Here is a 17,070-nt window from a genome sequence, read left to right on the forward strand (position 1 = left end):
TACATTCACTACTGTTAATATTACGTTTACTAGGGTTACTTTTACAATTACGACTACTACAACTACAACACCAACACCAACGCCAACTACTACAACAACAACAACAACTACTACTACACTACTATTACTACCACTACTACTTCCACTACTACTTCTACTACCACTACTATTAATACTATTACTAATACTAATAATACTACAAATTCTAGTCAGCAAACCAAATCTGCTACTAAAACTTTACAATCATTTAGAAATCAAGGCATACCATACAAAAATGTTTATACGATGATTATTTGCTTTTGATAGGTACCCATAAATATTTAACACTACTGTTGATCATTTAATCTAAAATTTATTACATAACCGGGCGGATGACCTGCCCGTGATGACCAGTTCTTCCGATGTTTCAAACCAACAATGACATCTACTTACAATAAGTTCAATAAAAAGTTTAGCTGATAGTTCTACCAGTTACGAAAGTATTCCGTTTCTTAGGAGTCATTGACGTATTGTTGAAATAAACTGTTTTAGCCATTCCTTAGTGGAGTTAAGGGTGCCAAATTTTTAACATGGTTTTTTTGCCTCATCCAAATGCACCCTCGGGCACAATAGCGTGGCAAGGCATGTACATTGAATAACCTGCATTGGTGTAGAAGTGGGAAATGTGAATTGCCTGCATGTCCCAACTTTGTTGTAGAATGTTCCAATGCCTACAGATCGTGCGACATTTACCAGTTGTTTTACAACAATCAAGAAAAACACACTATCTATCAAGTTGACGTTACGATTCTAAATGTTGCAAATGTTACGAAGGAGGAAAAAAGATTAAAAAAAAGAAGTAAACAAAAAACTGGAATTTGAAGTAAAGCTGAGTGCGCAACTCCCAAACAATGATAGTTCCAGTCTACACCTTGAAATTTTTCCGAAAAAATAAACAAATACTTACAGATCCCTCAAGGGGGTTTGTTAAATTTTGTAGCTAAAAAGTTTGTTTCTTTGATGGAAAGAGATAGAAAGAGAACACACGCACACACCACACACCCACACACACAACACACACACACAAACAAACACACACAAACAAACACACATACACACACACTTCCTCTCATACCTCTCGAAGTGCTGGCTAGCGGTGATTCTGTGCATCGTTAAAAACCATTGCTCGGGTCGGAAATTTCCTTATTATACGCACAAGACTTGCACTACAAATGAATTTGACATTAAAAGAAAAATGATGATAAAGATAGAAACAAATATACAATGTTATAATATTTATCAAATGAAAGCATTTTAGTGCTTACAATTAGTAAACCCCAGTTGTCTTTTATGAGTCTTTGCTTTATAAAAACATCTTCCTGTAACTGTAACCAATTTTACAATTGATGAATTTTTGCTTTATAAAAACACCTTGTAACCAACTTAACAATTGATGAATCTTTGCATCATGAAACACCTTCCTGTAATCATCTTTACAATTGATGATTCTTTGCATTACAAAACACATTCCTGTAACCAACTTTACAAATTAGGAATCTTTGCGTTATAAAACACATTCCTGTAACCAACTTTACAATTGATAAAAACGTTTTAAGAAATAGCTCAATGTAGTTCAACATCTCAACAATTAAGAAATAGTGGTTGATCATTTTATTTGTTCATATAATATTAATGTGCAGCTTTTAAATGGAAAATAAAGGAGTCGATGGGCTTTAAATAATTTCAACTTCATTAATTAAATTCTCTTTAGCGTAGCTTATTGCTTGGCACACACAAACATACACACTCACTTCACTTAAACAAACACATAAGCAAACACAAAGGGTCAATGAATTCCTAATAATTTAAAGTTTTAACATTACTTATATATATATATATATATATATATATATATATATATATATATATATATATATATATATATACATACATATATATATTTATGTGTGTGTGTATGTGTGTGTGTTTAGCATTTAGTTTGTATTTTAATTATTTACTTATTTAATTAACTTTTTATTCATTTAATCATTTGTTTAATAACAAATAACCTATTAACGCACAAAAACAAAAAAAAGAGCCAAACCAAACTGAACATCAAACAGCACAAAAACCAAACAAGCCCAACACTCACTCAATTACGAAATGTAACCATGGGATTTTGTGCGGTTGGTTGTTTGCTATAAATCGTCAGTTACGTCTTTGCGGTTTATTTCAAATAATTTTCACAAGAACATTTTTTATCTGCCTTAAACATTTATTATTTCTTAAATGTTTCCTCACTCATTAATGTTTCGGTCAATTATATATCTACCTTTCTCTCTAACTTTTAAACATTGTTTGAATGGATTGATAATATTAGAAATGTTATTATTCATTTTGATTTAACTATGTCCTTTGTTGTTTTATAATGAAGACTTGTCATGTTTGAAATTCTGATAAACATCACTACTACTACTACTAAAACAACAACAACAACTACTACTACTACTACTACTACTACTACTACAATTACTATTGCTGCAGCTACTACTATATAAACAACAACTACGACAAAAACCACCACCACCACCACTACTACTACTACTACTACTGCTGCTGCTGCTGCTGCTTCTACCACTACAATTACTGCTACCACAATAATTATTATTGCTGCAACTACTTAACATAAACAACAACTACAACAAAAACTACTACTACTACTACTACTGCTACTACTACAAATTAATTTTTAAATTTATTGAAGACATGCAAAATAACATGTTGCTGCCATCGATTCGTTGATTGTGCGGCTGGCGAAAGCTTAAGAGCATGTTTTTTATTGTTATTGCAGTTTGAATTATTACTATTATTATAATTATTTATTATTATTATTATTATTATTACTACCATTAAATGTATAAGTTGCTGAAAGTAAATCATAAAAAAATCTTCAATTGAAATAGCAACAGCAATCAAATGAGAATGTTCAAGCCCACACTCTAAGCTGAAATTAAAAGCCACAAACAAACATATGAAGGAAAGAAAGAAGAGACGAATGAATGAATGAACGAACTAATGAACAAATGAATGAATGAATGAATGAATGAACGAACGAACGAATGAACGAACGAACGAACGAATGAATGAATGAATGGGTAGACAGATGGGTAATTAAAAGAGCAAATGAATGAATGAATAAATGAAACCTGAATGAATGATATCTTAGCGACGAGCAGAATAGCATTTTACGCGGTAAGCACATACTTCATTAATGTGTGGTTTGAAATATACCCACTAAATCAGCTTATTTTTTGCATTATTTAAATGTTAATTAGCTTGAAATGTTTATTTTATAAAACTTCATTTGGTGAACTTTTTGCATCATTATGTATGATGAAAATGATCCTGATTGCCTGATTACCCTGATTGAATTCGAAAAATATAAATATGTTTATTTGTATGTTATACTATATGAACATTTTTTAAACCGATGGGGTAAATATATTTTTATAAAATTATTTTGAAATTTTTGTCTTGCGTTACGGAATTTGAAAATTGTTTAAGCCATCACAAATATTTGGCTTATTTAGTTTCAATTCGTTAAGAAAAATGCCGGCAGGATAATAACAAAAATAAAAATTATGAAAATTATATTAACAAATAATAATAACATTAATCATATTCAAAGTGAACAAAGAGTTAGTTCAAAACCGAACAATAAGAGCTAACCATAAAATTTATCGAAGACGTGACCACGAGAGCAAATAATTGTATGTGTATACCTATACCACACATGTACTGTACATGCATGCCTACAACATACATACATATGCATACAACACACGTACAAAATACATACAACACACATGCAACATACATGTAGGTTCCAGTTATAAGTATGCATGTATATACAACATACATGCATACATACACAATACATACAACATACATACAGCAAACATACAACATACATCCAAAGGACATACAACATACAATACAACATTCATACAACATACATGCAACATTATACACATACATCGTTGAACCTATAAGGAAGGCATCATTGGGCAGTGTGTACTGCACATATTCTCATTGAAATTTTAAACAAAGATTGGTATATTATTTGCACAGCAGTTTTATACATAATTTCTTCAAATATGTCATTCAATATATTTGTTAGAACTTAATGAAAATATTTATAAAAGTTCCATTTTTATAAAAATGAGACGAATGAGAAATATTTCCAATTAGCAAGTTTAGATCTGTGGGATGATTTAACGTCATTTTAACCATCTCAATTAACTTTTAATATTTGCTCATAATATCCTGTTTAATTCACAACTCGAAAATATGCAAGACTTGACTAAATTTCATTTCACACAAAGCATATAGTATACATTTCAGTCTGACAGCAGCAGAAATCAAACATACTCAACTGACTGCTCTGCACACAAACTGCTCGCTTCATTTCTCAATGAAGAGCTTTTGTTGTCACTGGCAAGCTCTACGACAAGTAAGAGTAAGTAAGTTAACCAGAACTGAAGCATTGCTGCTGTGCAGCAGACTAACACATTTCACAAGTGCACATATCACTAGCATCTGCACCTATATTTATTAATGAATACATAAGTATATTCATATTTTCACGTTTAAATAAATATATATATATATATTATTACCAATATATATATATATATATATATATATATATATATATATAACATATATATATACATCATATGTTTATATTATAATATTTATATTTCTACATAGGTTTATATTTCAATATATGTAACAAAAAATTGTTGAATTCAACTTAAACATAATGGTAAACGCGACGCATTGTGAGCTCGAAGCGCAGAGCAGCTAATAATAAAATAAGAAGAACAGTGGCAGCAGTGGAAACACGCAGTAGCTTCTGCACACCGTTGTACGACTGCACGCTTCGCTAACTTCGGCACGCTACAACTTATTACTTTTATAGAGCCTGCGATTTAAATGTGCCAGTCAAGGAATACTTTGAAGAAAGCGTACGATCTTTAAAATTTATAAATGCAGGCAACAAGCAAACAATCTATTTGAAAGCATTATAACTGTTCGGTCCTTCTTGCAATATAATCTCCTGTCTGGTACAGGCGGTTAGACTGAAGCATTGTCTTCTTCATTGAAAGTATTTGCGGTTTAGATATTTGAATAGGCATTTGCTTTGCTAGCGGACATTTGGCCTATGATGGATAAAATTTGCAAGGTAATTATTTTATTTTCATCATCATTTTTATTATTTTTTGATTTATTGAAATGAATAAAACATAAACACATATAGGAGTATTTTTAATATTAATGTTAAATTGTTTTAAATGGATCGATTAAGATTTACGTTAATTGACAAATACTATCTCGAATTTTTACTCTTTAACCTAAACCTATTATTATTACTTATTTTATAGTCTGTCAGATTTCACAGTGTTGGCTTGAAATTTTTTATGTCATTTTTAGTTAAATTTTGAATATTTTCATTTCATTACTGCTGGTTTTCATTTAAGCTCCCTTTGTATTCATTTTTGAATGAATGCAGTATATTTTTGTCAAAATCTCTACCTATAAATAATAATTTGTAAGGAAATTACAATATGTATTGTTAATGTTAATATCTTTTTTGTAATCAAAATAAAAATTTGTGTTTAGAGAGTAATGGTGTTGATTGTAATATGAAACAAGTGGTTTTTTTCATCAATGATTTGATTCAGTTCAACAAAACCTTTTTAAGAAATAATTTGAAATTCTTAGGTTTTAACATTTTTACAAAATTGTTTTCTTCATTTGGCACACTTTTTCACTTGGTTTTTTAATGTAACTTCAGTTTACACGTAAAAACTTCATGTAGACTTGTTCATTTAGATTTTTAATTTTATTCCATTAAACAATGTTTTTCAGAAACGTGTGAAGTTTTTATAGTTAACCAATTATAAAAATGAAATTTTGATTTTTTCAATCTGCCTGAATTAGCTTGAACAAATTCAAACATTCAAACAAAATCAACTACTGTATCTCTCGTATTTTTGAAAAAGTCGGTGAAGCTTTCAATAATCGGCTGATGTGGCTTTGATTGTTGCTTCTTCCCAGGAGAGAAACTATTTGCTCATGTATCTTGAAGGGTGTGGCATTTATGATTTGTTCCATTGATCCATACCTAATGTGGTCATTAATTGTTTGTTTTGGCGTCTTATTTAAGGCTGTACCATCTACACCCCGCCTGGTGCATACACATTACGTATGCCCACGCACTTAGCAGATTAGGTTTAGGATATTCATTTTTCATCCATCGTTCGACTAAAGTGATTCTTGGAGTTGTTTTGAACGTTTGCGTGGTTTCGTGTTTGATCCCTATCTATGTACTGTGTATTCTAAATAAATTTGCAGGAAGTGTTTCCAATAGCTACGCTTTCTTTTTTTTGCTATTCAATAAAAATAAATCTATGGACATGAATAAGCGTAAAATTTGTGGTATTTCTAGTCCATTTACAGTAAACATTTAATGTAATTTAATTTTTTCTGATTTTTATTAACTGTTTTTATTTAAAATAATTTTTATTGGTTGAAATTAATGAATTAATTTTTTTATTAATATATTTACATCTTTTATTAATTGATTTGATTTTTTTCTCCTATCATTTTATTCTTCTGGATCTTAATTTATTTATTTTTTTATTAATTACTTCATTGATTTCGAGTTTCTGACATTTTGAAGAATCTTTATTGCCCCATAGTTATCAGTGCATGTTCTCGCTATTGCTGGTCTTTTTCTCTTATGGGTATTTGTGATTTTTTGCGCATACCAGTATCATTACGCGCATATGTCGATAGATGGATGGGTGAATGGATAGATAAATAGATACATCGGTGTGTTTTGAAAGATAGATAGATATATCGGTGTGTGTTGATAGATAGATGATAGATACATCGGTGTGTGTTGGTAGATAGATGATAGATACTTCGTTGTGTGTTGATATATCGATAGCAGCTATTAATGAATGTTGAAAAATACGTAATTACTATGTATGTATATATTTGAAGACATGTGTTCTACATGTTTTATTCCCGTAAAATTCGTACATATAATTTACATGAATGAATGTAACAGTTCGGCAAAAACTATCAAAACAAGTTTTTATTATTACATTTTTTCATCTATTAAATTATAAATATTGTTACAAAATCGCAAAATTTGATGCTGGCAGATTTAAGTTTGGTTTTGAAAACAATTTTGTCATAAGTCTGCTTTGTTAGCCAGTATTTGTTGCTCATAACGCATGAGCTATATTTCTTATTCTTATATCCACATACTCTGCACTATTTAACATACACTGAACTCCGCGAAGCAAATAAGCTAACTTTTGTTAAGAAAGCTTGTTGTCAAAATCTCTATCAATTTAATTAAAATTTGTTGGAATCGTCTTAGGCAAAAGTTTGAAAAGAGATAAAAAAAATCATTAATAATCTAAATAGGACATGGTCTATGCAAAATTTGCTTATAAATTGACTACCACTTCTTAAACCTTTAGAATGAAACCAGTGGCGGATCAAGGGATTTGCGGTGGAGATGATTTCAAAATTCAAAAGTTGATGATCTTTTTTTCGTTTTTCTCCCTTTCGTTAGAGGAATGATTGTCGAAATTCTTAAGCAAATAACCACCTTTTGCTAATCTCCGTTTACATTATAGCCATATTTTACAGGGAATTTTAAAAATGTTGTCCTCTTTCATGGTCAGGGTCAGGTGCTTGGAGGATGGATCTTCCAGCTAAGTGTAATGTTTCTTAACGATCGCTGTCAAGAATTGTATTGCGTTGCTTTGTAGACTTGTGGAGTGCTTCTAATGAGTTATCTTCAGCGGCTCTAAGAAGAATATTACGACAAACACATTACACAAATGCAATTAAATTTTGTGTTAATACTACAACAACTACAGATAATAATAATAATATTTTTTGTTAGAATTAATAATAATACCAATAATAACGATAAAATTGCTGCTGGTTATATAAATATATATAAATAAATATATATATACCAACATATTTTTTATCTCTTGCTGTTTAATTATTAATAGAAAGCTAGCGTGCATTATCAAATGTAAAAGCGAACGTGTTAATGTTTCATAACATTTAGCACTTACACACACTACGCGAAATTTTAATCAGCTCATTGAAAATTTTGTCTTCAATTACGACTATTGAAAAGAATATATATATGCACGTGTATGTGTGTGTTTGTTTTTGGTGTGTGTACCTATGTATGTGTTTGGTGTGTATGTATGTGTGTGTTTGTGTGTGTGTGTGCATGTGTGTGTGCGCGATATTCCGCTGTTTAGCAGCAGGATAAGCACTGAAAATGCAATGCATTATATTTATTGAGCAAAAATAATTTGTTGAAGGATATGTAATCGATTAAAATCGTGAAATAGAAAATTTAATATTTTTGAAGAATATATATTAATTCCTATAAAAATGCTAAATATTTCAACAAACTGCATTATTTAAGAAGTTAACAATGAACCACAGAACTAGGAAATTTTTAATTAATTTTCATCTAATTACCATTCCTAGCAAATAGTAATACTAAATTACAAGCTAAAGTCATTTGTCATTGCAACAAATTCAAAATTCATATATAATGTCATCCCTTCAGAAGTAGAAAAAATTTTTTCCAGAGATAAAATCAATAATCTAATATCATCCCTTCAGGAAATACAAATTTTTAATAGAATTTAAAAATAATTTCTCAATAGTTTTAAAACAACAAAACGCATTCATAGAAAAGGAACAAGGGGCGTAAAGATAACCAGTTGTGCTGAAACGCCGTTAAACTGCACAAACAAACAAACATCATATATACAGTTTTTACAGGCTACCTAAAAACAACAAGACGAAAATTAGTTATAAAATTTATACATATTAAAGCTATAAATTTGTGAAATTAGAAATTCTAAACAATTTCAAGAGATTAATAAAGCACTGGTCCATCTTAAGAAAGCTTTTTGTTTAAAAAGATCAAAACTGAATTTTGTACACAACTTTAACATTCTTAATAATTTATACATATTTGTTATGTACATGTGCATGGCACCACCGAAAAATTTACTGGAAAGGTGAAGGCTTGGTATAAGTTGAATTTGCAGCCATCATCATCCTTCATTAAAACCAAACTTTGTCACGATTATCGTTAAGAAGAAAATTAAACTGAACGTTATGAAAATTCGATGAATCCTATGAGATTCTATGCAGTTAGAGATTGTAGATTGTTTAAACCAATATTTCCGACAAAAATTACTTGAAATTGTTTGGCATAGAAGAGTAATCAATCAATTGCGTAAAAACTTGAGCAGGCCACCTCTACCTACCCCATTCAATGTAAGGCCAAAAATAGAGCATGACGAATTTGAATGAGATGATTATCGTTTCTCGCATCAAGTTTTGTTCCGTTTTAAATTATTTTACGTCGCTTGTGTCCTCCTAACTTCATTTCTTCTTTGTTGCTCTTTAGTTTTTTTAAAGTACATGACATGTTGTTTAAGAAAGTAAGAAAGGAAGACAACCATCCATCCAACTGTCTTAAACCTAATCGTTTCGGACGATGCATACGCAGCACGGTTTTAATCTGTAGCCGTCTGATACAACACAAATTTAAGCTGACTAAACACGATTTTTAAAGCGCACGTATTTTCTTTATTTCAGCAGTTTTGTGAAAATGTTTCTAAATATTATAGATTTATAAATACATCCATTTTGTTACTAATATCAATAATTTTCATTTTCAACTCAAAATTTCATAACATACAACAAAATGATAAATTGTTAACCAGATAAAACTGTTTTATTTGAAGGTTCTCAACATGAGACATTTGCAAACTTACTTCCTTGTTTTCTTGGTTTCTCATATACCTCATGTTCACAGTCAAAGTATGTAATAAAACAGAACCACGAGCAAAATGAGTCTTTTATTGAATTTGACAATTTTCCACTCCAGATTGCCCATCATCATTTGATCAAGGGAGCACGACAATATCGAAAGGAGCCACCTCCACAAATGATGCAACGAAAGTTGCTTGTGAAGCCACCTGCAGAAAAGATACAACATGCCTTTCCTACCAAATTGATTCGAACTCTGACAGGGCAGCTTACTGCTGGTTACAAAGGAACACCAGTGCATTTGATACATCAAATCTTTATTTAGCAAACAACATTGTTGAATATAAAAAAAGTGTCGATTGTTCAAGTTGGCATTTACATTTTTGAAAATAAGTTGTCCTAAAATGTTTTTATTGATTGTCTAATGCACGCTCATATTCAATTATTCACATGTTTCAAATATTCTGTTGACTTAAAATTTTAAAGATTTTACTGACTGTCTCATTGTGGTAATATATAATAAATGAAATGTAATAAAATATTATTTAACCTTAGTAGTGAGCGTTAATAAATTACTAAATTTTCAAAAAAATTTCCAATGCAGCTTGCACATTCACGTACGTTCAGCAAATAGGAATAACTTCTCTGGGAGCACAATCATATCCAGCTCTGACGACAGAGAATCAGTGCAAAGAAAACTGCAACTCCCTTCCAACCTGCTACTCTTATCAAATTAACTCCAACTTTGGAAACCCCTTATGTTGGATCCAACAGAAACAGTTCACCAGCAGTGATACATATTCTCAACCCGGCGTCACTGAGTACAAAAAGACTTATTCTTGCTTGCTCAAATCAGGTGAATATTTATTAGATGTTTATTTGTAGTGCAAATGCGGTAAATAAATATTTGTTTGATTAACAGATTGTGATCCTACTTTCAATGCTCCCGTTCCAACGAATGTTTCAATTGGGGCAGTATCGAAACAAGGCCTGTCAGAAATTGAATGTAGAGCATTGTGCCTCAACGATTACAACTGCGCCTCGTATCAAATTGACTTGAATTCCAACTCACCTTTATGTTGGATTCAATATGATATCACTAAGTTTTCTGGTTCCAATTTTTATCTTCGAGCCCAAGTCACAGAGTATTTTAAAAATACAACATATTGTTATTTTCCAACAGAAGCTCCAGTTATAAGTAAGTTTCAAAATGAAGGCAGTTCAATAATTGTAAAAGAATAAATATCGAAATATTTAAAACCACCAGGCACAACTTCCTGCCCACTTGGTTTCTCCGAAAAGCCCTACGCGAACGCCTCTCTTTTAGCAACACCCAACGCAACCTTGAACACCAATGCATCTTGCAGACAAGCTTGTCTTCAAGATACGAAATGTGCCTCTTATCAGATCAACACGGCTCCTGGTGAAGCATTTTGCTGGTTGCAGTTTGACGAGAAAAATTTAGAAGCCGCTAATACGTACACGAGACCAAACGTTGTAGAATTTGTGAAAGTGTCTATTTGTACAACAACCGCTCAAACAACCACCATCACACGTTAGCATTAATTGTAGGCGACAGCCAATTAATATATGTAATATAATATATAAAACATTTACCAGGATGTCCGCTCTTTTACACCAAATACCCGGACAATCAAGCTTCATATGGGGCTCAAGCACAGGCTAGTTTAATAACAAGTCAATCCTGTGCTGATGGGTGTACAGCCGATCCAACCTGTCTTTCTTACCAAATAAGCACAAAACCTGGAGACTTTCTATGTTACTTTCAAAAAAACAGCAACAACTTGTTAGTTCAATACCAGAACGACAGAGTTGCTGAATATTATAAGAATTTCACGTGCATAACGGGTAAAATATTCTGTCTGAAAATTTAAAAAAAAATTCATATGAGAACGTTTAATTTCAGATTGTGATTATTACTACACGGCAAAGACACCAAATGCAGCTTCGGCGAATGCAGTTCGACAAGCGCAAACGAGCCTCACAACATGTCAGTCTGCCTGCACAATCACACCAAACTGTTATGCATTCCAATTCAATGACTTAGATAAGAGTTGTTGGTTTCAGCTTGATGCTTCAAAGGTCAATGACAATTATAACAATCCATCTGTCACTGAGTACGTTAGGAGAGTTGTATGTGGAGCAGACAGGACGTCGACATCCACCGTAGCAACTACGACTGGTAACTAATTGAAAATTTAGTTACTGCTGCATAATATTTTAATATCGCAGTAATGATTAACATCACCGTAACGATGAAATAAGTAAAAAAGCAAACAGTTTTGGTTATCATCTAAAACTTGCTAATTACAATAACTTTTTATAAAATAGAAATTGTTAACTTTGTATTATCTAAGTACATTTGAATTTATAATTAAATAGAATATGTTTAGCACAATTTGAAACTTCTTACCAGCAACTCAGTGTGAAAAAACCTTCGAAATAAGCAACGGTGTTGGGGTGTCGATTGGCGCCGAAATACAGTCGACATCAAGCCCGGAAGCCTGCAAAGCTGGATGTTTGCTGCTGACAAATTGTTATTCATATCAAATTGAAACTACCAGCACCTCAATTTTTTGCTGGTATCAAAAAAATAATGACTCTCTACAAAACAAATACACAAGAACGAACGTTATTGAATACACGAAAGTATGCAAGTCCACAACCAGTAAGATGAAACATTTTATCTATACTAAACTTTTTTACCTCTTTTATTTTAAAGCAGAAAATTGAAAATTTAAATTACATTAATCTAAAATAAAAAACTTTCATAAAACTTAAAACTCCGACTTTGATGCAAAACTGTGATGAATGGTAGAGGTAGAATTGTATTGAGGAATGCAACAATTCTTTCCTTTATTTTTACTGGCGTTTAATACAACCGTCGCTTTTATTTATGTTGTCAAAAAGCCAAATAACCGTTATTACGCAGGCCGCTATTTTAGTAGCCAAGAAAATCAATATTTATTAGGACAGCACTAACAAGCATTTATTAACTATTTGAAGTTGCGTCAAACTGCACCGTGGATTACTCGGCTGGATCGCCTGCATCAGTTTCAATAAACGCCCAAAGACAAACTTATACAACGGTTGATTTGTGCAAAGCTGCCTGCACTCTCGATGGCTCATGTTTGTCCTACCAGATCGATACAAGTTCATCTTCATTGATTTGCTGGTTTCAAAAAACTGCAGCAGAATTAAATAATAAGTACACAAGACCGAATGTAACCGAGTACACAAAATTCTGTTCAAACGGTAGGCATTGGTTATTTGCTAATTCTAAATAATGTACTCAAAGAAAGATATTTTTTCAGTAGTGCCATGCGTTCCAACTTACGTCGTGAACACAACTGGTTTTGCCTCAATAAACGCTCTGCAACAATCGCAAACAAACGCTGTGGACTGCAGAAACGCATGTAGCAGTGACGCCACTTGTTTATCCTACCAGATTGAAACAACATCTACGATCGCTATTATTTGTTGGTTCCAAAAGAGTTCTTCAGAGTTGTCGAGGATCTACTCGAGACCAGGCGTCACAGAATACACAAAAATATGTCAAACAAGTACAAGCTCGGTGACTACTACTACAGGTAAACTTAAAATTATAATGCGAACTCATAAGGAAAGCCTAATGTGTGTCAATGTCCATTTAGTGCACAATGTTTATCATTGAGTTTTAAAAATTTAAGTCAGGTTAGCTACAATGTTAAAAATTTTGTAAATATTAGAATAATTATTTTACAGATATCGTTTAAATCCGATCAAAAACATGGAACTATTTAGGTAAAAAATAAAAGTCAAATACCAGAGATGTAAATATGAAATGCATAGTTGGCAGATTAATAAAAATTCTTCGACAAGAACTGAAAAGAACTGAATATTTAAATTAATCGTTGGATTAACTTTATTATAGCAGAAAAATAATCAAAGTGAACAAAACTTAAAATTAAAATATTTTAGCTTTTCTCCCTTTTTTCTAGCTCATTAACACGCAAAATTCTAATAAAAAATTTTATTTGTTTGCTCATATAAAAAAAATAAATAGAATAACATTGTTTCATTGTTTTTTTCAGACAATTAAATAAATTTGGTTTCATTCTTTCAGTTTCACCGCCGTGTTCATCAACCGAGTACAACACCACTGGCAGTGGGTTAGCTTCGATCGGCGCTGTACAACAACAAACAACAGATGCAACTGTTTGCAGAGCTCAGTGCACACTGGATGCTACTTGTGTGTCCTATCAAATAGAAACCTCAGGAACGTCAATCATCTGCTGGTTCCAGAGAAGCTCAGCAAACCTTCAAAATAGATACAGCAGACCAAACGTCATCGAATACATTAAATATTGCGCCAACCCGACCACCTCTGTTTCAACAAGTACGTCGCAGTTGAGAATAATATTTCGTGCAAAATAATATAATTTTCCATAATTTAAATTTTTTATCAAAAATTATAATAAATGAACAGGTCGACTTTTTCACCCATACCTTTTACTCGCTATTTTATTTTTCTTTTATTCGGCAAAGTAGCAGTACGTCTTTAACGACTAAAATGTGTTTTGTGAATTATCTAAAAAAACACTTCGTTTGCAATATTGCCTACTAAGCAAACAAACGCACTAAGTTGATGTCCCTACTCGAGCTGCTGGTAAGTCCCGAAAAGGTCGAAACACATCTAGCCTGAAACAAACGCGTCTGGTTGTGTATTCACGATAGTGCAGCTTTGGTCGTAGTTGGAGGGGGTGTACGTTATATACTCGTACTGGCCGACTATTTTTGACGGTATCTATTGTATATACTGTATAGTATATAGCATCATATATATTGTTATAACCGCGGGAATGATAGAATAGCGCTGTATAACTTGTTATTTGATTGTTATTTTTCTATGCCATATTTTTAATCTTTGGAAAGGTTGTAAAATTGCGTCTCTGCTAAATTTGACTAGAAACATGTCTTCCAAAGTTCAATGGTAAAGATTGAAGTAGAAGTTGGGGTGCGTAGCGAAGTCGTAAATGTGATTTATTTAGTTAATTGGATTAATTTATTGTTTCTATTATTGCTGGTATTCAAATGAACGTTCAACAAAATTTATCGCGGACGGGCAAATGCTGCACCTTAGTTTGATGAAAAGTCCTGACGTGCAAAGCAATTTTGTAGTTAAATAAATAAAATATACTTGAAATGCCCTACGAGAAAACTGGGCTTCGAGAAAACTGGATGCTTTCTTTAGAGATTAAAAATACAATTTTTTCTGAGAAGCGTACTCGATATTGGAACAACATGGTAAACCGTAACAAGAATCCTAAAAATTTCTGGTATATTGCTAACAAGATATTGTGTAAAAACTCAAAAAACACTTTTTCTCATGGATGATGACAATGCAGTAACCGCTGGCAAAATTTTGCAGTATTTTGAGGATAAAATTGCAGGGATAATAAAATCTACCGGTGAAAATTTTCAATTACAGACATTGAAGTTTTTAAAATAAATGATTGCATGTTTGCCTCTTTTCTGCTGATTACTAAATTCAATTGAAAAATGTCATACTAAAACCTCTACATATATTTTGAAAAAATATTTGGATTCATTAATATGTTTCCTGACGAGTTTCATTAATTTGTGTTTACATGTTGGTAAATTTCCATTAAACTGCAAACAGACAATTATTCAAACAATTTTGTAAAAAGATTATTCAGATACTAATGTTGTGAACAATTATAGGCCAATATTGAATCTTTTTTTTGTCTCAAAGGTTAAGGTTATAGAGTGTGTGGTTGTATATTGCCTAATGAAGCATCTAGCGATAAAAAACCTGACGCCAAGTAATCAATCGGCGTATAGTTGTTACAATTCAACTGAAGCTGCACTGCTACATGTTTCATCAAACCAATTTGCGGCTTTAGGTGATTGGAAGATATTGATACTGTCCTTACTTGATATGTCTTCTACATTTGAATGTGCAGTCTTTTGAAAATAGTATCAGAAGCAGCTCTCACATAGTTTGAATCATATTTAACGGATCGAATCAAGTTTTGTTCAACAATGTGTTATCGATTGTAAAATGGGTAACGACAAGCGTACCTCAGGAATCAGTATTGGGACCAGTTTTGTTTTTATTGTACTCATCAGACATAACTAAAATAATTAACTTTTAGGATGGATTCGTTGGCCATGCGTACGCTGATGATATACAGGTAATTGTTGATAAATCATTTCAATCTGAATCATTTCAAAACGATAAGCTTGTTTAATACTTGATCGAAATTGAATGTTGGATGTCGAACAATTTCTAGAAAATGAATAGAAACAAAATCCAGATGCTCTCTGTGGGTACATGGCAGCAGTTATCAAAATTTAAAGTAAACTCTGTCAGTTTTGGTGATGTTGAGGTACCATTCGTTTCAGCAGCCTTAATTTTGGGTGTATGGCTAGACTGCGGTATTTCGATAAAGGAACAAAAGAAATTGTTGTCAATTGCAAGTATGATTCACAAAAAGCAGTGGTTTGAACATGTGACTCCAATCTTGAACGAGCTTCTTCTTTTTTCTTTCTCGTGTCTTATCCTTTCAGGACATTGGTGACCATCGACCATTACAAAACCCGATCGTTTAACACTTTGTAATAGTTCAAATGTGGTGATATTCAACAAGTGACACAAGGACTTCACGAGTGTGATTCGTTGTTGACCCCGATCTCTTTTCCCTGCAATCTTTACAGTAGTTGTTAGGTTTAACTGCTCCCGTCTGATTATCTGTAGTAATTTCCTCTTTTCATAACCGGACTGTTTTAATACATCCTCATTTGAAGCATGTGAGGTCTAACTAATTTTCATAATTCTTTTCAAAAACCATATCCCAGGAGCGTTAATCTTTTTTTCCATTTTTCTAGAAATTGTCCAAGACTCAGAGCCATAAGTTAGCACAGAAAAAATGTAACATCCTAACAGTTTAAATTTTGTTGATATTCTGATTTTACTGTTAGCGAGGGTGTTTTTCATTTTAGAATATGCATCTTTCGCCATAGCTATCCTTCATTGATATCCACATCACAATATTTACAATGTATACATATATATATATATATATATATATATATATATATATATATATTTATATACACACATATATATATATATATATATGTGTGTGTGTGTGCTGACAA

The 17,070-nt window shown here is 31.9% G+C and overlaps 1 protein-coding gene across 1 annotated transcript in view; it reads left to right on the forward strand.

Moving 5' to 3' along the window:
• Positions 1–9,869: 9,869 nt before the first annotated feature.
• Positions 9,870–17,070, forward strand: part of HELRODRAFT_169095 (hypothetical protein) — a gene marked incomplete at both ends in the record, with an annotated part of 9,050 nt that continues 1,849 nt past the window's right edge. Inside the window, 11 exons of the mRNA XM_009014925.1 lie at positions 9,870–9,936; positions 10,004–10,252; positions 10,490–10,741; positions 10,808–11,083; positions 11,153–11,440; positions 11,506–11,754; positions 11,813–12,088; positions 12,323–12,574; positions 12,913–13,161; positions 13,221–13,496; positions 14,012–14,284. Of these exons, the coding sequence (XP_009013173.1) occupies positions 9,870–9,936; positions 10,004–10,252; positions 10,490–10,741; positions 10,808–11,083; positions 11,153–11,440; positions 11,506–11,754; positions 11,813–12,088; positions 12,323–12,574; positions 12,913–13,161; positions 13,221–13,496; positions 14,012–14,284 (2,707 nt within the window). The remainder of the gene's footprint in view (positions 9,937–10,003; positions 10,253–10,489; positions 10,742–10,807; positions 11,084–11,152; positions 11,441–11,505; positions 11,755–11,812; positions 12,089–12,322; positions 12,575–12,912; positions 13,162–13,220; positions 13,497–14,011; positions 14,285–17,070) is intronic.

The sequence above is a fragment of the Helobdella robusta genome, assembly GCF_000326865.2.
Source record: "Helobdella robusta unplaced genomic scaffold HELROscaffold_14, whole genome shotgun sequence".
Lineage (NCBI taxonomy): Eukaryota > Metazoa > Annelida > Clitellata > Rhynchobdellida > Glossiphoniidae > Helobdella > Helobdella robusta.